Consider the following 21,567-nt stretch of genomic DNA (forward strand, 5'->3'; position numbering starts at 1 on the left):
ACACACACACACACACACACACACACAGATTACAGTCATGAATATCGCACTTAGGGGATATAGCAGAGGAGTGGTGAACCAGCTGCATTAATAAGCCAGAAACTTCTCATTAGGATGGGACCTCAATCCGCCCTAGGATGGATGAGAAGGATAGATAGATATTTGATATGACCTAAGTTCTTCATTACAAAGAGAAAAAGTCTTTTAACAAATAGCAAGAGCCTGAACAGTCTCAACTTGCTTAACATAACATCACCACCAAGCAAGAGTTCACTGGAATAAGACAAAAATCCTTCAAAGCCAATTTCTAATAGAACAACTTTATAAACAAACTTGTGAAATTTTGCTCCACTGTATTAACCTAAATAGATCCGGTGGTCTATGTTTATCTCCTTTATGGGAAATAGAAAAGATCAGCTGATTTAGGAAGTACCAAGTTTTAATTAAATATAATTAAATTCTGAAAAAATTTCAGAAAAACAATATCTAAATATAATTACATTTTTTTTTAATTATTTAGGAAAATACTGACTATATGTGCTGTCTCACACTAGCTACTAAGGTGGTACTTTTCAGAATTTTCTGTTATTATTTAGTTGCTGTTCCAATTTTGTATTAAAGATGCTGTGAAACAGAGGCAAAAATTTTACAAATAAACATTTCCCATGTCTTTTCCAATTTCCTTTCTTTTGCCTTTTAGCATGCCAACTGTTCCAGCTTATTCAAATCACTCAGTTCTAAATGTCTTATATCAGTTCTGGCTATCTTTACATCATCAATGAACAATTCAACATCTACTGTCAGGTCCTTCCCAATATTAATGTCTAGACTGAATAACAATGGTCCAAGGACTGATCCCTGGGGTGCACCACTAGTTACCTTAAATTCGATAGATTCATAACCCCCATATACTACTTTCTGTTACCTCTCCATCAGTCATCCACATATCCAGGTCAACAGTTTATATTCCAATCCCATATTCTCCAGTTTATGCAACAGCCTTTCATCTGGTATCTTATGAAATGCTTTAGCAAAGTACAATGGCATCATAGTGCACCCATTCCTTTTATCTAATTCGGCAATAACATTATTACCAAATACAAGCAAACAAACTGCTAAAACATGACCTCTTTTCAGTAAACCCATGCTGTTCTTTGCAAAGTATAGCTTGTCTATCAACCCATTTCTGTGTGCAAGTTCTTACTAACTTCTATAAAATCTCCCAAGCACCCAAGAGATACTGAAAAGCCAGAATTGCCAGATTCTTATTCAGGTTATGCAATAGCTCTAGAACCTCCTTCTTGTGAACTCTACTTCTTCATTCAATGCTGTGGCACTGTGCACTATGTTACATAAACTGGATTGATAAAGCTGATTAAAATGAACACCCATTATGTCAACAATTGCATCTAATTCTGGCACAAGGGTACTGTGTCTGCATTTACAAAAATTATTCTTCCATGTGAATTTTTTCTTTTACTTGCAGCCCAACCATTTTTTTTTAAATATTTCAATTTAGATGTCCATAAAATACTAATAACGTTTTCTAGCCCACAGTTTATAAGTCCAGTCATTCTTATTCTCATGAAACAGATATAGCTTTCATTGCATCTTTAGTAGTAGGGATGGTAGGTCCTTGATCACAACTTCTTCGACCACTTCTTCTTCACCACAGTGGAAAGGTTGGAAAGGATGTCGTCTACACTTGGTACCATTGATGATCTCACACACCAGCATTTTCTGAAACCACCAGTTTCAGGCACAAACTTTGTTTGCTCACACTTGGATAAAGGATTAAACTAAATTTATTATAGTCTAACCAAGTGAAAAATAAACTTTCAACATCTTTCTCTAAATCCAGAGTAATTCAATAAAAAAAAGTGGCACACCTTTTGGCAACTCCAATAGGTAGAGATGACCTTGCTATTGCTCCTGCCTTGTATCTCCACATCTGGGCCTGGCTCCCACTGAAGAGACCTCAATAAAGGTCGAAACTAGTCTGGGTAGTGACCCTTCCCTTAATGCATAACATTATACATATCCGCAGGGGATGTGTTTTGCATTATGGGAGATGCTGAGATAGGAGTGATGTAAGCTTGCTCCACCTTTGCAATGAGATGCCTGGTATTGTACTACCTTTCTCCAGTCCTGAAGATACTTTCAGGCGCAAACTTTGTTGGCTCACACTTGGATAAAGGATTAAACTAAATTTATTATAAGGATTGATATGGTCATTTGTTTTGGATCCATACCACTATCATGTATAAACACAGCTTTTTCAATAAGCATTTTTCTATATTTCCATTTAAATGCATGGATGATGCCCAGATCTAATGGCTAAAGCTCACTTGTACAATTAGGGGGAAAGAACACTAATCTAATGTTTCTAAGCTGCAGATCTTCAAGGTGTGCAGGACATTTGTCTAACAGTAGTCTTACTTTGCGGTGATTTGCCCCGATTTGCAGTGTGCGGTTGGAGTATGGTTAGATGATAATAAAGGAGAGTGAATGTGTGTAGAAAATGTAAGAAAAATTAGGAATTAAAGTGTATTTCAGGTTGTGAGTGTGATATTTTGTCAAACTTCAGAATGAAGAAAATAGTGATATGACAAGAAATGGCGAGGTTGTACCAGAGAACTGTGAGAGCGTGAATGTAGAAAGTGTGAATGATGGTATTAATACAAAGCAAATTAATGATTTAACAGAAAATAAAAAAGATGAGATAGATGCAATGAGTGAGATCGTGTTGTTGAACGGAGCAATACAAAGAGCAAAGCGGCAGCTAGAGCGTATGAACAAAAGTCTACTGAGTGTACCAGCCAACAATAAAAAGTATGATAGGAAAAATAAGAGTATGAGGGTGAAAGTAAACAAAATGAAGGAGGGAGTGCTGTATGGAGATTCGTTAGTACGAGGTGTGTTAGCAGAGGATTTGACAAAATCGTACCAATCTGGTGCGACCATCAACGACGTAACTGAGTCTATTAGAGAGCAAAAGGAAAGGGTTAAAGAAATGATTGTTGTGGCAGGTACGAATGATTTGAAAGGAGATAAAATGGAAATGATAGAGGACCTGAATGAATTGTTTGAGGTAGCAAAAGAAACGAGAGAGAGAGAGTTAGGATGATTAGTCTTTTGCCACGGTATGACAGTGAAGTGTTTAAAATGAGGGCTAAAATTGCAAATGACTTTATGAGTGGGTTATGTGTGGTGAGTGGTGTGGAATTTGTGGACGTGTGGAGTGAGTTCGATGGGCAAAAGGATCTATATAAGTGAATGGCATGCATTTAAATGGATTCGGTGTAAGGAGACATGAAAAAGTGTTGTTGAATGACGTGGATGTGCAGAATCAGGGAAACTACATTTATTAAGGGGGGGGGTAGATATGCAGATCTTAGGGAGGCAGTTGAGTGTATGAATGAGTATAATATGCCCGAGCGAATAAGGACAACAAATCAGAATGGGATAGTTACTATAATTTCATAATTCTTCTCACTCTTATTCTCACGGTATTCTTTCTACATCATTATCTTCTTGTGGATCTCTTGCTTAATACGGCTGCACATCCATTTCACTCCCAACCTATTTATTCTTTGGAAACTAGCGATACATTCAGATAATGCCTGATATGCAGATATTATTCAGATACGCAGTTTTTCAAAGATTCCCATGCAATGCTGACATTTTTCCCTTTCAGTAACTGAGACGATCGGACTAAAGATACTATTATCCTAAGGTGATCATAATTTCCAGCTTTGTAGTTCAGCACGTAAACTATAGTAATCGGAGCATCAATACAATTAGATACTTCCCAAGAAAGCATAGCATGATTACTGTCACCAACTTGGGGTAAAATAGCCATATTCTTAACAGAGATCCGTTCTGAAACTATGAGCAAATCCACCACTTTTTGACCTCAAGTTTCTTCTTTCACATGCTGCTTGAGAAAGTTGTCTTGCAACAAAAGTGTCTCGCAGAAAGTGTAAGCAAAGTGAGGAGTTGAATTATGTGTCAGGTTGTGAGACAGCTATGGTTGAAGAAAGCCAGAATGTGAATGAAAATAGTGGCTTGATAGGGAATTGCAATGTACAAGATGGCAATGAGAGCAGTGATCTAAGAAAGAGTGAGAGCAACTATACAGAGAGAGAGAAAATGGTTTGAATGATAAAAAAAATGAGGAATTATTTGTAGGAAGTGAGATCGCTAGGTTGTGCGCAGTGATACAAAATGCGCAGCGGCAATTAGAGCACCTGCAAAACTCTTTCCAGAGTGATTCGGCTAACGTAAATAACCAGCGTAAGAGTGGGCGAGTTTCTGAAATGAAGGAAAGAGTGTTGTATGGTGACTCGTTATTAAGAGGAGTGATAGATGGGAGCGTAACTAAATCGTACTTACCGGGTGCGAAATTTAAGGATGTAAGTGAGAGTATTAGAGTGCAAAAACAGAGGGTGAAAGAATTAATAATTGTGGCAGGTACGAATGAATTGAAAGGTGATAAATTTTTTATGAGAGAGGACTTGAAAGTATTGCGAAAATATAGCGAAAGAAAAGAGTGACAGAGTTAGAATGGCGAGTCTGTTGCCGCGGTATGACAGAGAGGAGTTTAGAAGGAGGGCCATAATCGCAAATGACGTTATGCGCAGGTTATGCAGATGGTGTGGTGTGGAATTCGTGGACGTGTGGAATGAGTTTGATGGGCGAAAGGACTTATACAAGATGGATGGCCTGCATTTGAATGGACTTGGTGTGTGGAGACTGGAAAAAGTGTTCCTGAATGAAGTGAAAATGGATGTGCAGAACCAGGGAAATTAGAACTACCAAGGATGGGGGGGGGGGGGAGTAGATATGCAGACATCAGTGAGACAGTATGTATATAATGTACCTGAGCCAGCACTAAGGACAAAAAATGGGAATGGGACATTTAGAATAACGCATCAAGATAGGGGTGGGACAAAGGGATCACTGCATTTCATGTATACTAATGCCAGGAGTATTAGGAACAAGAAGGAAGAATTTTTGGCCTTGATTAGCTCTTCCTGGCCACATGTGATTGGCATTAGTGAAACATGGCTGACGAAAGATGATATAGTTACTGGGATAGAATGTGTAGGTTATGGTGTGTTTAGGGGAGGGACAGAGAGAATAAAATGGGGGGAGGGGTGTTATTGATGATAGCTGATGAACTGCAGCCAAGGAGAATTGAAGTTGTATTGCAGGATAGTGAAAGTAGCTCATTTGAGGCTATTTGGTGTGAGATTGAGACTGGCAGAATAAAATATACAGTTGGGTGCTGCTATAGACCAGGTAATGGAATAGATGGTGGAGATAGTATGCATAAACAAATTGATGAAATGAGTGGAAGGAGGGTAATTATTATGGGGGATTTTAATTATGGTAACATTGATTGGAAGGAGGAGAGGACACATGTGAGGAAGGAAATGGATTTTATTCAATTATTAAGGGATAACTATCTGAGACAGTATGTAATTGAAAATACTAGGGGTGTGAGAGTACTTGACCTGGTAATAGCATCTCACAATTTGACTGTAATGAATATGACCATGTTGCCACCTATTGGTGAGAGTGATCATAAGGTCTTGACCTGGAAGGTGGCTAAAGGTGTGGAATTTTCGATTAAGACAGGGTATATGTGGAATTACCGTGCTGGCAAGTATGACAAGCTTAGGAGATTGCTTGGATCAGTGCCATGGCATGTACAACTGCAAGGGCTGGACGTCGATAGAGCATGGGAAGTGGTCCATGGGAAGTGGTCAAGGAGCATTTACAGGAGGTTATGGCTGATTGTATACCTAGGGTCCGAATAGTAAAACAAGTAGGGGTTAAATGGATGAATAACACCATTAAGCTTGAGCTGCAAAAAAAGAAACAACTGTGGAGGGAATTTAAAGAAAGGGGTGACCTGCAGGCACACGAACGGTATAAAGTGCAGGCCAGAAGGGTAACGAGTGTGGTAAAAACAGCAAAAGCCGATTATGAAAGGAAACTAGCTATGCAAGCAAAAGAGAATCCCAAACAGTTCTTTCAATATGCTGCAAGCAAGAAAAAAACTGTACATGGCAAGGAATGACGATAGTAAGTAGGTCACTGAACCAGTCGATATAGTATAGTTACTGAGCGCGCACTTTGCAAAAGTATATCATCCAGGTGGTGACATTGAAAAAATGAAGGAGCCATTAGTTTATACGGGAATTGTGATGAATGAAGTGAAGGTGAATAGTCTATTACAGAACCTTAATGTGAATACATCTGTGGGATTGGATGGTATACCGGCACGGGTCTTGCGTGAAGCGGCTAAGGAATTATCAGTGCCCTTGATCATGCTGTTTAATCTGAGTCTCGGGTCTGGTTTAGTCCCGAAGGCATGGAAAGAGGGGAAAATTGTTTCACTGCATAAAGGAGGATCCAAGACTATGGTTGCAAATTACCGACCGATCAGCATATCAGGAGTTGTTGTCAAAGTCTTGGAGAAAGTAGTCAAGAGAAAAATACAGGAATGGATTGATGAAAATGGGATACTGTACAGGGGACAGCGTAGCTTTGTAAAGGGTAGATCATGCCCGAGTAACTTGCTCAAGTTTTATAACAAGGTGACGGCTGAACTGGATAAGGGAAATGGGTTTACAGTGATATTGCTGGACCTGGCAAAGGCGTTTGACAGGATACCACATGGAATTCTAATCCGTAAACTACAACATATGGGAATGGATATAGGATTGGTGAGATGGATAGATGGGTGGTTGATGGAGAGATATCAAAGAGTGGTTTATTCAGGAGTGGAGTCCAAAAGACGGCCTGTGACTAGTGGGGTGCCGCAGGGTTCTGTTCTTGGACCACTGCTGTTTAATCTGTTTATTAACGATATAGGGAAGGATCTAAGTGGAACAGATTGGGGAGGGCGATAGTGAATGCAGAAGATGTCAAAGTCTTGCAGGATGACTTAGATAGATTGGAGTTCTGGGCTAAGGAGAATGGATGTCAATTTAATGCGACAAAATGTAAGGTTATGCATTTTGGGGTGAAAAGATTAGCAGCAGTATACCACATGGGTGGAACTGTACTCCAAGAGATTGATGAGGCCAGTGACTTGGGAGTGTTGGTGGATAGGGAGATGAAGTTTAGGGGGCACATTGCGAAAGTAGCTAAATCAGCTCATCAACTCACTTGGTTGTTGAAAAATACCTTAACGAGCAGAGACAAGCAAGTTATTGTAACTCTGTACCGAGCCTTGATAAGACTTCATCTTGACTACTGTGCCCAGATTTGGTCACCTCGGTTCCTTCTTGATGGGGAGGAGGTGGAGAGGATCCAGAGGCGAGTGACTAAGATGATAGCAGGTCTATGGAATGAACCATATGAGAACAGGTTGAAGATTTGTGGGTTGCAGAAACTGGTTGATAGGCAGAAAAGGGGAGATATAATTGAGACATTCAAATTGCTAAAAGGATTCTATAAGATTAATTCAGAGGATATATTTGAGATCAGGACTGGTGGTGGGAGAACTAGGGGACACCTATGGAAGCTGGGCAAGAGTGTGGTTAGCAGTGGTGTTAGAGCTGGGTTCTTTACTTTTAGAGTGGTAAATGAGTGGAATAAGCTGCCAAAGTCTGTTGTGGGTGCTATGACAGTGAGCGAGTTCAAGGCAAGGTATGATAGATACTGTTAGAATGTCGTATAGTTGTGTGGACATGATGTTAAGGGCCCCCCTCGATGAGTCTAAGAACTCCCTGGAGTAGCCCAAAAATAATAATAATAATAACAATTCAATAAGTTCCTCTTCTTTCTTATCATGAGATTTTTCTTCTATCCAATCAATGTTTGGATAATTAAAGTCACCCATAATGATCACTCGTTTGTAGCCATAATGCTAAACTGGCAATGCATTTCTTTTTCCTCTGCAAATGAGCTGCCAGGTCTGTAGCAACACTCCACCATATATTTCATTCTGTGCTATTCCACTTCACACCAGATAGACTCAAACTCACTACTGATATCATTAGTAGTACTCCTCCTCTCCTATCTCTTCTTTCATTCCTTAAAATAGTATACCCATTACACTCGATCCCATTTACCATATCTGATTCTGATAGCCAGGTTTCACTAATGCCAACAATCTTAGGCCGTATCATATTCAATAAAGCAATGAACTCAATCACTTTGTTTCTGATGCTCGGGCATTTGTGTATAGACAATAAATTACCATCTAGCCTATTCTTATAATTAAATATGCAATCTATTTGGTCTTGTTCTAGAACTTTCTCTTTTCCTTCCCCAGACATACTCAAAACAAGTGAATCCAAAGCATATTTTTCCACCCCTTCACCACATACATAACCATGTTCGAAGACATTCATATCTTTATCACATTTGCATACCATAGCTGGACTTTCATACACATTTTTCCCATTCCTCCCTTGATGATCTAGTTTCCCTGACTCTCTGCATTAGATCTCATACCAAGAAGCAATTTTTCCAGGCTCCTGATGCCAAATGAATTTAAGTGCAAGCCATTCCTCTTATTCAAGCCTTTTCTGCCATCAAACTCACTCCATACATATAAAAACTCGCAACCAATTCTCTCACAGCCTGTGAGTGAAATCATTTGCTATCAATGCCCTCCTCCTTAACCCTATGCATTATGACAAAATATTCTCGTACATCGGAACCTCACCATTGAGGCAATGATGACACTGTTGCTTGGGGCATGCTTACAAACATGTTGTATGCTTGGACCATTTCTTCTACCAACTCCAATGTCAACACTATTGCTACAGCTAAATGTAATGGTATAGACTCTACACATGCTCTTTCTATTAATGTGCATACAATCAAATGACATATCTCATAGTGTGTGTACTGAAGGGGGGGGGGGGGGTTTCAAAATTCAGTACTTTTTTTTTTTGTTTTGCACCATACCATATAAGACTGTGGATCAAGTATGGCCAATAAGGTTTAACTCTGCAGTCATCTAGTGTTCTTCTTCTTCTTAAAGAATGCCTCTAGAGATGCCCAATTCAGCACTCAAGCATTCTGCAGTCTCAGAGTAACTGCCACAATTTCAGCAACTCTGATGGTCTTCCTGAGTAGCAGATCAGCAATAGTTTATGTTTGTGAAACCTATCTCTTAATGTATAAACCTGTGGACAGACTTATGTGTTCGTCGAACATGTTGTTTATTTTTTAACGGTATATATTAGAACACAGAAACTAAGTAAATAATTAATTTATTAACTTATTGCTGATATTTCGCTGGTGTTATAACCAGCATCTTCAGAGCACAAAAACACAGTTTGTCACAATACGCTAGACTATAACAACATGGTGTAATCAACGGACTAGTTAAACAAAATTGTAGCAGCAACACAAAGACTAGAGTCCTGATTTTTGGTGCCCTCTATCTGAAAAAAAAAAAAAAAAAAAAACTAGTTTTTTCTTAAGGTGACTGTCTCCCATATCTTAGGCAAGTTAACGTTAATACAGCCATATTTGTTGAGATTTGGAGTGTGTTTCAGGGCTTCTGTCATCTCTAAGAACAATCTCTCCGACTTGTAAGAGCTTCTGTGTAGTACTTTTGTGTTTTTCCAGTTGATCCTGTGTGCAGGGGTATCGAGAGCATGGTCTGCCAGGCCTGACTTGCCATAGTGATAATTCCGGACGTATCTTTTGTGTTCGCTGATGTGGATGTTCACAGTTCTTCCTGTTTGACCGTAGTAGGCTTGATTACATGAGCAGGGTACTTGGTAGACTCCTGGATGTGATAAAGGGGGAATGCTGTCCTTGGGTGAGCGGATAAGGGTTGCTAATTTGCTACATGGTGATGTGCCTTTAATGTATGGGATGGTGACTGTTTTGTTGTAGTTCTCTGTGGTGGATGGTGGGAGGGGTTTCTTAGGAGCATTTAGTATTTTGTTATCTTATGTGGATTATAGCCATTGGCCAAGAAGGTGTGGCATCAAAATCAGGACTCTAGTCTTTGTGTTGCTGCTACAATTTTGTTTAACTAGTCCGTTGATTACAACATGTTGTTATAGTCTCGTGTATTGTGGCAAACTGTGTTTTTGTGCTCTGAAGATGCTGGTTATAACACCAGCAAAATATCAGCAATAAGTTAATAAATTAATTATTTACTTAGTTTCTGTGTTCTAATATATACCGTTAATGTATAAACCATTTCCATTTCACTATGTGGTGCATTTTGTTCATGTGCTTCTTCCTGCACTTCCCTTATTCTTTCAGCATTTCTTGTTTTTTTTTGTTTTCCAATCATTTTCAATGTTGAAACTCTATGAAGTGAATGTAAGCTTATTCATTATGTGATATTAATTTATTTTTATATTTGAAAATAGAAATAAATAAATTAGATAATTCTAACACAATATGAACAAACCTAATTCAATCTAATCAATACTGCTGCAGTTTGACTTTTGGCCCAGATAACTATATATGTCCATATCCAGTTTACCTCAAACTATAGCATTTTGAACATTTTTTTTCCTGGCACCTTGTATCATAGATTTTATAGGTTGCAAAATTTTTATCAGTTGAGTGCACATGTTGGACAGTCTAGTTCTTTTATCAGAAAATTTGGAGATCTCCTTACAAAAATCTAGGACATTTCTCTACACTCTATTGATCACTTTTGACATTATTCATGACTTTTCTTATATATTATAGTGAAGATTTTTGACTTCATTATGCAGCCAGGTCATTTTAGTTGGAAGAATAATATCTATAAATAAGCAGATTGAAGGTACAGTTATGGGAAGACCTCTGTTACTTTCAATGCCAACTACTGTCTTTAATGTCTTGAAGATATATTGTTTCCCATCATTTCATCTTAACCATCTTTGGTACACTACATCTGATATTTTTGCAATCTAGCTGCATCCAGAAAATAAGTTGATCTTACAAAAAACACCATCCACAGATCAAGTTCATTATGGAAAAGGAGACTGACCCAAAGTGCTTTTAGCATCCTGAACCCAAACCCGATCTTCATTGACAGGTACATACAAGATTTGGCTCATCATCTACCAGAAGAATAGCATCATTAAAATATTACTTAGCAAAACCTAAACTATTTGCTCTTCTTCTTCAGCTTTACAATAAGAATGTTGAACTATCAAATCCATTATGGGGTTAAATGGGTATACTCCAGTGAATTATTCCAATTAAACTACAACTTAGAAAATTCAACAGATCATTGACTCAAATATCCACTGCAACTACCTGAGATACCACAATGGAAAGAAGAGCTCCTATACCTTATGTTTTTGTTCCTATCTCTTATGTTTCTCTGAGCCTGTTGCAAAAGTTTGTGAGGAAGTTTCATCCTGTTCCCAAGTTTTATCAACAAATTTCCTAGTTTCCTCTTTACCACTAAGGATAACCTATCCTCTGTCTCTACCTGTTATTTATATGATCTGAAATGAATGTTACCCTTTTTCATTTTGAACAAATGAACTTCTCCATGGGAGAAGAGAAGAGAAGAGAATTAGTAAACACCAATACTATATTCAATATGGAGAAGAATATCATAAATCTGATGTGCATAAAATGCTCGACACTGACCAGATCTTTTAAAATCTTTTGAAAGGTTGGTTGATTTATTGGCACAAGAACAGCAAATGTCACACTGCACCTCTTTTGAAAGGACATAAAACAACTTGTATAGACAAGATTGTCTATATAAGTTGTTTTAAGCAAGAACAGTGATTTGAGAGCACTGAAATTCATTAGATTATATTCAATCCACATAAGACTTGTAAGAAGATCAATTTTATGCTCATCAGTTATATAAGTTCTTGAGGCTTGAATTAATTGAGCGTTAAAGAGTTTTGTGTACCGATATTAGCAAAATTATGCATAGGATTTAAAGCTAATAAGAAAAGAAGGAAAAGTATGGAAGAAAGCAGATCCCTGTTGTGCCCCAGTGTTAAAAGAAAAATATGATAAGAGGATGCCATCCACAGTGACATATAATGAAATGAAAAGAAAGCTCATAATCCAAACACAAAGGACAGGAGCAAGGCCACTATTTGAATTGCTCCATGAAGTAGTTAGCAACTGTTGGAGAAAGAGTACTGACTACTCATGGCCGTATCTCTTTTCTCTTGTTTGAATTTGCATACAGTTTGGACCTTAAACGTATTTTAAACCAATTTCCAAGACCAAGACAAAGCACTAAAACAGCAAGAAAGCACAAGACAATCAGGATGACAATAACCAAAGGAGCAGCCAATCACAAATCAACATTACAAAGAGCAGCCAATCACCAACAACCAAAGTTAGGAGCAACCAACCGCCATCAGACCATGGCCTGGTTATTAACAAATCAAGCTACAACCTCACCCAAGGTGAACTCTCGCTACTGGAAAAAGGCCTAAACTAAGGCACTGCGCCAAGGTCAGTAAACAAATTGGATATCATTTATCATATCGAGAGAGGTCTAAGACCCTCCCTGAGGAATCTTAGACCTCTCTCGATATCTCTAGCTGACAAAATACGTATGGAAACATCGGGCATACTAAACACAAACAAAAAACTAAGCAGCAACTTAAACAAAACAGAAAAATTGGCCATCAAATCCCTAAAAAACAACAAGGACATTATAATCACAAAAGCAAATAAAGGGAATGCTACCGTTGTTGTTTTAGATCAGACAACCTACATAGAAAAAATAAACCATTTGGTATCCAACCACAAAACCTACCAAATGGTAAACTACAATCGCGAAACGCATCAAAAAGAAAACAACTGAATTAATTAAATCCATTAACACATGGCCAGAAGAAACTACCAAAAAACTAATACCTTATTATAACCGTGTATCCAGAATTTATGGTCTGCCAAAAATACACAAAACAAACACGCCACTATCTCCGATTGTTGAAGGAATTGAAAGCCCAAATTACCACTTAGCCAAAAAAATTAGCAGCCACACTCAAGGAATTGGTAGGTCATTCCCCTTCCTACATAAAAAATGCACAACATTTCATAAGCAAAATTAAAAACATTACACTCAACAATCAAGATTTATTAGTCAGCTTTGACATAAGTGCCCTTTTCACCAACGTCCCAATCAACAATACTACTGTGCTCCTACAGAACATATTTCCACATGACATCATGGCTCTCTTTGCCCACATACTCTGCTCTGGATATTTCGTGTGCCAAAACAATTTTTATCTTCAAAAAGAAGGTACAGTCATGGGCTCACCACTCCCCCCCCCCCCATAGCTAACTTTCATATGGAAGACTTTGAGCAACGAACGCTAAAGTCAGTGTGCCTAAAGCCTAAAATTTGGCTCAGATACGTTGATGATATTTTCACCATTTGGTCCCAAGGGTCGCGAAGCACTAAATACATTCCTTAGCCACCTAAACAAACAACACAAAACATATCCATTTCACCACTGAAATAGGAAAAAACAGCTCTCTTCCTTTCCTAGACACACTTGTCACACGTCTTCCCTCAAGCTGTCTCTCCTTCTCAGTCTACTGCAAACCCACACACACAGGCCAGTAGATACACAAAATTTCCTACCACCACCCAAAACAAAAACTAGGTGTCAAAAGCACCCTTAAACACGGAGCTCAAATTATTTGTTCAAATGAGCAAGCTCTAAACCAGGAATATGAGATCATCAACCAGACATTTATAAAAAATGGATACAGTAAAAAAAAACTATTCACAAGATCCTCCACAGAGACACCACTAAAAACAAAAACGATTTCAAGAATGCCATTGCCATTCCTTATGATAGAGGCAGAAAAAATAGACAAGCACTACACAAATACATCAAAACCACCTTTAAACCCCCAACAAAATTAATTTACCTACTCAGTTCTTCCAAAGATCCTCTTCCACACCTAGTCCACCCAGGGGTTTGCAAAATGCTATGCACATGCAACTTACCATACATAGGAGAAACAGGGCGAACCATCCCAATTAGGAAGGATGAACACAAACGATACTTTAAATACCTCCATTTTTGAGAAACCGGCCTTTCAGACCATGCACTCTAGACATGCCACAGAATTGATTGGAAAGATACCAAGTCCCTACACTGCACCAAAACCTGGTTTGAGAGGAAATTTAAAGAAGCATGTGAAATGCTCAAACACAATCCTAATCTAAACAAAAATGACGGTCTAACCATTCCAAGAATGTGGAGGACCCATTTACTTACAACCATTATAGCAACCAGAACAAGCCAAAGAAAAATCTCAATATAAGAAGACTCAGTGAAGATTTTTTTTTTTTTTATTTTTTTTTTTAACATTCAATAGCAACCTGAACTGTACAAGTCCCGAAGAAAAGCTTAGTATGGGAGGACTTTAGCAGGGTTCATTGTGGTTTGTTTTTTTACCACTAGAGGTTAGGCTAAGTAAAAAATCAATTAACAGCATATTATTTACCTTTGAAGAGAGCAAAAGCATGTAGCTTGTCTTCTTATACACCTGTATTTTTCTGATGATGACCTCAATACATGTGTCGAAACGGCAAGTGTTATTTTATTAATAATAAGTAAAATAATCATTTCAACATGTGTGTTTTGTATCCCTAAATTCGTAAATATGAATGCTGATCATCATGTAACCTTAAAAGAAAAAGTATTTTAGACCAAGACACTCTATATGATGTATGTGTACCTCACACATTTTCATTATTGAGTTTTTGGTTCTCTTTGACCTGTTTAATTTGGTCATACTGAAGATATCTTTGATACTAGGGCTAAAATACTATGTTAAATAAATAACGAACATTATATGTGTATTAAATCCATAATGAGTTGCTATTTCTCTAATCATGGCTTACATTTCCATCATGTAATTCTCTCTTATTTCATATAAATTTTTTCAGTTGATTTCCTACCATACAAGTCAGTTACTTTTGTAGTCTATTTAGATATTTAAATTGCCAACTTCACCAAAAATTGTATCTAAATAGCTGAAATATTTTACTTGTTCTATATACTCTCCATTCAGAATGCATCTAACGTGTTCAGTGTTCCTGCCTACTTGCATAATCATTTCTTTTTATTGCTGTTTGTTTTCCATACCAATTTATTACAGCAGTTAATCAATTTAGTTAGGCAATCCTGCAGACCTTGTACTGGATTTATTTAGAAGCATAACATTATTTACGTAAAGTAAAAAGATAAGATTAACATCTACAATTTGGAGATCAAGTTTAATACTACTTTCCTTCATAATGTAATCCATATGGATGATGAATAACAGCAAAAAGAAGTAATGGGAACACAACAGTCTGACAACCAATTTAATATGAAATCTTCCTATTACCAACTCTTGCTTCAACTTTAGACTTATGACTCAAATATAGAATATTGCTAGATATAAAGTCTTGTTTTCACCACATAATTACAATGCTTTGAACAGCTTTTATCTTGTCACACACACACACACACACACACACACACACACACACACACACACACACACACACACCTATACATATGCCTTTTCCAGATGTACAAAACTCAAATACAGAATACAGATTCCTGCCATATTTCCATGATTTCTCAACTATTTTTTGTATTAAAGTAAAAATCTGATCCTGACAAGCCTGAACCCACTTTCTTCTTATCCAACTTCACCTGCCACAATTTTTCTTGCCCTTTTTTTCAAGAATGCTGGCATACATCTTACCAGAAACACCCAGTAGAGAAATTCTTATAATTCTAACAGTTTTATTTACTTTTTTTAATAGATGGTATTATGAGAGCTCTACTTCAGTCATCTGTAATTCAACCTTCCAACTAGGCCTTCTGAATTATGCAGTGTAGCTACTGTAAAACTTTTATATCTTCATATTTGAGCTTTCCTGGTTGATTACCATCAACTCCAGCTGCTTTTCCACATTTCAAGTTTTTGAAGGTTCTTCCTATGTCAAATATTATATGCATTCCTCTTGAATGTGTTCAATATTTTCTGCATTCCTTTAAAAGTAATGCAGAGGTCTCTTCATATCATATGAAGTATCATTATGTAGAAAATAAATTTTATTTCATAACTTAAAAAAATGACTGGGAAAGGAAATGAAAGTATAAAAGAAAACTCACTTTCACAAACAGCTCCATCGGTATTTGTTCCTGCTCGCCATGGTTTCTGGTTAAAAAGTGGACAGCAAACATCACAGTTTTCTCCACAGGTGTTATGTTCACATTTGCAGCGTTGTTTCTATCAAAGGACACAGCAAAATTTAAGTACTGCATAAATTATAAAAAAAATAGTGATGTGGAAATACCAATAAACCTAATTGTAATTAAACTTATAATATATATAAGCAACTAAACTGAAGCAACTAAAGCTATGCAGCCAATATACTATATCTGTTAAATCCATGTGTTTTGACTGGTTTGCACAATGAAAAACCCAAAGTTTCTGAGAGGTAAACTCTATCACCTTTATATAAGACTTCCTAATTCACCTTCAGTCGAAAAACCTTATAAAAAGGTTCTGTGCGTCTTACATGAATTCAAACTCAGTTCTTTCTAACAGATTAGCACTGTCAATAATCACTATAGAGGCTTCTAAACCTTGAATAGCAGACAATTTAAAGTAGAGTGATATGGGTAAATTGCCATAGAAAGACCACTGTGTACAAACCAAATGTCACCAAAAGTGATGTTCAAGTTCAATAGGATAGTACAATAGGGTGGAAAAGTGATGGGAATAATAAATCATGCATGAAATCAGATGGATATATTTTTATTTTCTGGTTGCAAGAGAAGATTAGTAGCAGATTGTATCATCCCACCTGTTAAATATAACAAACATGGTATCATGATATGCTAGAGAAATAATAATATTTTAAAAAAGTATTTTTGATATTTACATAAGATGAGAATCTCCCAAACTTTTGGGAGAGAGAATGAGAGCAAGAAACAGAGAAAGAGAGTCATTCTAATTCAGGTTATGCTGGTGTAAACAGGCTTTACAATTTTTCATATTTTCAAAGAAAGTCCTGAAACACATTTATACTGGCCTAACTTGGATGAAAATGATTCTTGCTCTCTTTCTCTCTCTACCCCAAAAATGTTTGGTCGATTCTCATCATATGTAAAGATCAAAAATAGCTTTTTCTTCTTTTTATTTTTTTTAATATAATTTCTCTAGCATGTGGCATGTTGTTGTTTGATTCTTGATAATTCTGTTGCTTACAATGCACATTTGTGGAACCAATTAAGTATCAATATGATAATAGTGCACCATATACTACAAGGGGATAAAAAGTGGAAATGGTTTAAGAAAATGGTTGAGAAAGTTTTAATAAGTAAATTATTCTTGAAAGAGAAGATAAGCTGTATTCACTTTTGCTGTTTGCTCTGTATAAATGTACATTATTATCTTAGAAGCTGAACTGTTTCTGCTTCTTATACCACTAAGGTAACTAAATATCTTCACAACCACCTTGATGAGAAAAAATATTGTAAACAAGATACATGAAGATGGGAAAGAAAAAAAATGACATTATGATGTTGCAATAATCTTTCACTAAAAATAAAAAAGTTGATGTAACAGGTTTTTTTTTTTTTTTTCCTGAGAAAACTGAGAAAGGTAACATAATCAACATGAGAGGCCAACAAGTCTGTCCAAAATGGTTTCCATGCTTTCAAGGGAATCACCAAGGTTAATGCATACAACTTGCTCTTGTAAAAACCATTAAATGTTCGATTCATAACGTGAATGATTCGATTCACGTGTAACAGGTATATGATCGTTTTGGGATTGTTGGAGAAAATTTAAAAGTGAAAATCAATAAATCAAGTACTCCATAGAATATTTAGGAAAAAGAAAGGGGCACTTAATACTGACATGATCCAGATCCCCTGCAACAAGCTCTGAGGTCAAATCCTACCATGGGTATGGATGTTGTTTGTGAATGTATTTAGGCAAGAGATGAATTTCATCTCCTAGTGTGAGACCACCATTCTGCTTGTTGCAAGTTTTTCCACTTGGTTATACTATACATTAAAGATGTTCCTAATCTAGTCAAACAGTGAGGCTCAAAGGAATTTTTGACTCAGTTATGTGCTACAAAATATTTAAAAGTGTATCTTGCTCCCTTTAATCCTTTATCCAAGTGTAAGCAAACAAAGTTTGTGAATGAAGTTATTCGAACCTTGGATCACTGTTGAGACCTCAATAAAGGTCAAAACTGGTCTGGGTATGGCTTTTCCATAATGCATAACATTATACATGCCTGAAAGGATATGTGCACTGCATTATGAGATACTAAGGCTACTGATGTGAAGTCATTAGCTTCTATATACAAGTAGCTCAGTCATGAAGTAACTTCATGTGTAAACTTTGTTTGCTTACACGTGGATAAAGGATCAAACCAATATAAGTTCTTGACATCTTTAATTTATACCATTCTGCCATAATTTTAATTTATACCATTATACCATAGATGACTGAAGTGGCTTAAAAAAGTTCTCTTTAATCTCTAGAACACAGTTTCTGGTTTATGTAAAAAATTAGAAAAAAAATTATAATAAATAAATATAAACAATATAAACAAAAAAGCTTAACCCACTCATAGTACCATAAATGATCAATTGTGAGTGGAAGTCACAGAAAAATATTCCATATAACTGTCATCATCATCAAATTCCTGACATGTACCCTCGAGGGGGGTATACAGAATATGATGGTACTACATGAAAAATTTATCATTACTAACTTCCTATCTATAATTTTCCTCCAAATCAGTGTTACCTGTCAAGACTCCAACATTATCAGATCTTATATTTCTATCGTCTAAGGCGCTTTGTACCGTATCAATCCACCTATATCTTGGTCTTCCTCTGGGTCGTTTTCCTGCCAACCAAGCAGAGAACACTTGTTTTGCTAATCTTTCCTCACCCATTCTGTTTAAGTGACCATACCACCTGAGATTAGCTCTGCTAACGCATTCCTGGATGCTGACAATGTCAAGTTCTTTCCTAATATCCTCGTTTTTAATATGATATTGCCATTGATGCCATCTGTTCACGCCTCTGATCATATCTGCAGTCTCTAGTCTTTGGTCAAGTGTTTTACTTCTGACCCAGCTCTCAGATACATAAGTTAAAACTGGTTTGAACACTGTCTCGTATACAGCTAATTTAGTGTTCCGACTAATTTCTCTCTTATTCCATATGAATTTATTCAATTGACTTCCTACCATACCAGCTTTGTTGACTCTGTTGTCTATTTCCATATTTAATTTACCATCTTCACTAAAAATCGTGCCCAAGCAGCTGAAATGTTTTACTTGTTCCACAGGTTCCCCGTTTACAACACAGTTGATATTTTCAACAATTTTACCTATTTTCATTGTCTTTGTCCTGTTGAGATTTTAATGCTGACCTTCATACCACATCTATTACAACAGTTATTCAATTTAGTCAGGGAATCTTGCAAACTTGTAGCAGATTTATTTAGAAGTATAACATCATCTGCATAAAGCAAAGAGCTGACATTAACATTCTCCAATTTTGATATCATGTTTAACACCACTTTCCTTCATAATGTGATCCATATAGATAATGAATAACAGAACGGGGATAATGTACATCATTGTCTCACACCAGATTTAACATTAAACCATCTTCCTGTACTTCCTTTAATTCTAACTGCTGACTTACAACTCAAATAAAGACTAAGTATTGCTTGATATAATGCCCCATTGACACCATATAACTGTAGTGTATTGAATAGCTTCTCTCTTGGCACCTTGTCATATGCCTTTTCCAGATCGACAAAACTGAAATACAGATCTTTGTTATATTCCCATGCTTTCTCAACTATTTGTCGTAAAGTTTTTCCTTCCTCCAATCTGTGTCACCATAGTATAATCCCCATAATAATGACTTATTACTTACTCTCCACTCATATTTCTGATACACAGCTTCCCCATCATCCTTTGTATCCCCTGGTCTATAGAAGCAACCAACCACACATTTTGTCCTGTTGGCTTCTGTCTATATAATCCTGAAATGAAGGTTCAGCAGATCAAAAGTTTTCTTTGTCTCTGACCTTCTGATGAATTTCCTCTCACTCGTTTTGGCTTCAATTCATCTGCTATCAACAGTAATAACCTTCCTATTCTGTTCTCTCTATTATCTCTGAAAATACAAAATCCTCCACATTCTATCATAATAACTATATTACCTATCAACCATGTCTCACTAACAACTTTTGGCTAAATACTAACCAATGCCAGAAACTCTTTCTCCACTTCCTCTTCTGGTGCTTCTGACATAAAGTACAACAGCCCACCCCTCAGGCCAGCAATTGTCCATTCCAATTCATTACCTGAGGAACTATATTTAGCAATTTTTTTTCATCATTCTCTCTCTCATACACACACTTGTTCTGTGTGTATGAAAGAGAGAATGATGATGACACTAATTTGCATCATCAGGTAATGAATTGGAGATTCATTCTATCTGTACAACAGCCCCTCAAGCCTGCAACTGTCCATTCCAATTCATTACCTGAGGAACTATATTTAGCAATTTCTTTTCATCATTCTCTCTCTCTCATACACACTAATTTGTATCATCCCCCCCCCCTCCCAATCCCTATAGCTGTTTTGATTTTGATCTTCCAATTTTTCACATTTGGCAGCACTTTTTTCAGACTCCTAACTTTAAATCCACTGCAAATAATCAACCTTATATAAGTTCTTTTGTTCATCAAATTTGCTCACTCTACACATCCAAAAATTGCACACCTTTCCTCCTGCACAACCTATGCAGGGAATGCATTGACTCATTTGCAACCATGGCCCCTCCTCCTCAACTCTTTCTATTGCTATTTTAATATATATTTTTATTGTGCTCCATTTACCTGACAGGACTTTCTGTCAGGTAAATGGAGCACAGGTAAATCATTTGCTTCAAGGACTTCCTGGGACCCCTCAAGAGAGAGGCTATAAATCACCCAAACCAGCTCTCATACCTTTCCTTAAATTCATTCACAAATATATATGTGAGAGCATATATATATTAAAAAATATAGATGCACTCACAACCACTAAAGTCAAACTATTCCACCCACTCACTACTCTGTGAGAGAAAAACCTAGCTCTTATCCCTTTCTTGACTGTAAACAAACATAACTTCCATGTTTGTTTACAGTCATGGGATCATCCATGATCATAAAATTCCATGGATGATCCCATGTACTTTCCCAACCTTCCATATAACAAAAAATTTCATCACATGATCAATTCACATGATCACATTTCATCCTCATAATCTAAATCCCATAATCCAGATATAATCTTCGTAACTCTTTTTTGCATTCTTTCCACATCTTTATTCTTCTCTTGGAATGAAGGAGACTAAATCTGCACACAATAATGGTGTGGAGTTTGTGGATGTATGGAGTGGGTTTGACATGTGAAAGTACTTATACAAGGATGGTTTCGGAGTGGATTTGGTGCGATTGTAAAAAGTATTTTGGAATGAAGTAAAAGCAGATATGCAGAGTCAGGTAAACTGGAGCTTTGGAAAGGGGGGGGGAGCT

At 36.8% G+C, this 21,567-nt stretch overlaps 1 protein-coding gene across 1 annotated transcript in view; it reads right to left on the reverse strand.

Annotated features, from left to right (window-relative positions):
* Window positions 1-21,567, reverse strand: part of LOC150101107 (laminin subunit alpha lam-3-like) — a 789,889-nt gene that overhangs the window by 684,378 nt on the left and 83,944 nt on the right. Inside the window, exon 8 of the mRNA XM_090402236.1 lies at window positions 16,107-16,224. Within this exon, the coding sequence (XP_090258362.1) occupies window positions 16,107-16,224 (118 nt within the window). The remainder of the gene's footprint in view (window positions 1-16,106; window positions 16,225-21,567) is intronic.

This window comes from Typopeltis vanoorti, chromosome 12, assembly GCF_054136105.1.
Source record: "Typopeltis vanoorti isolate ZY-2024b chromosome 12, IOZ_Tvanoo_1.0, whole genome shotgun sequence".
NCBI lineage: Eukaryota > Metazoa > Arthropoda > Arachnida > Uropygi > Thelyphonidae > Typopeltis > Typopeltis vanoorti.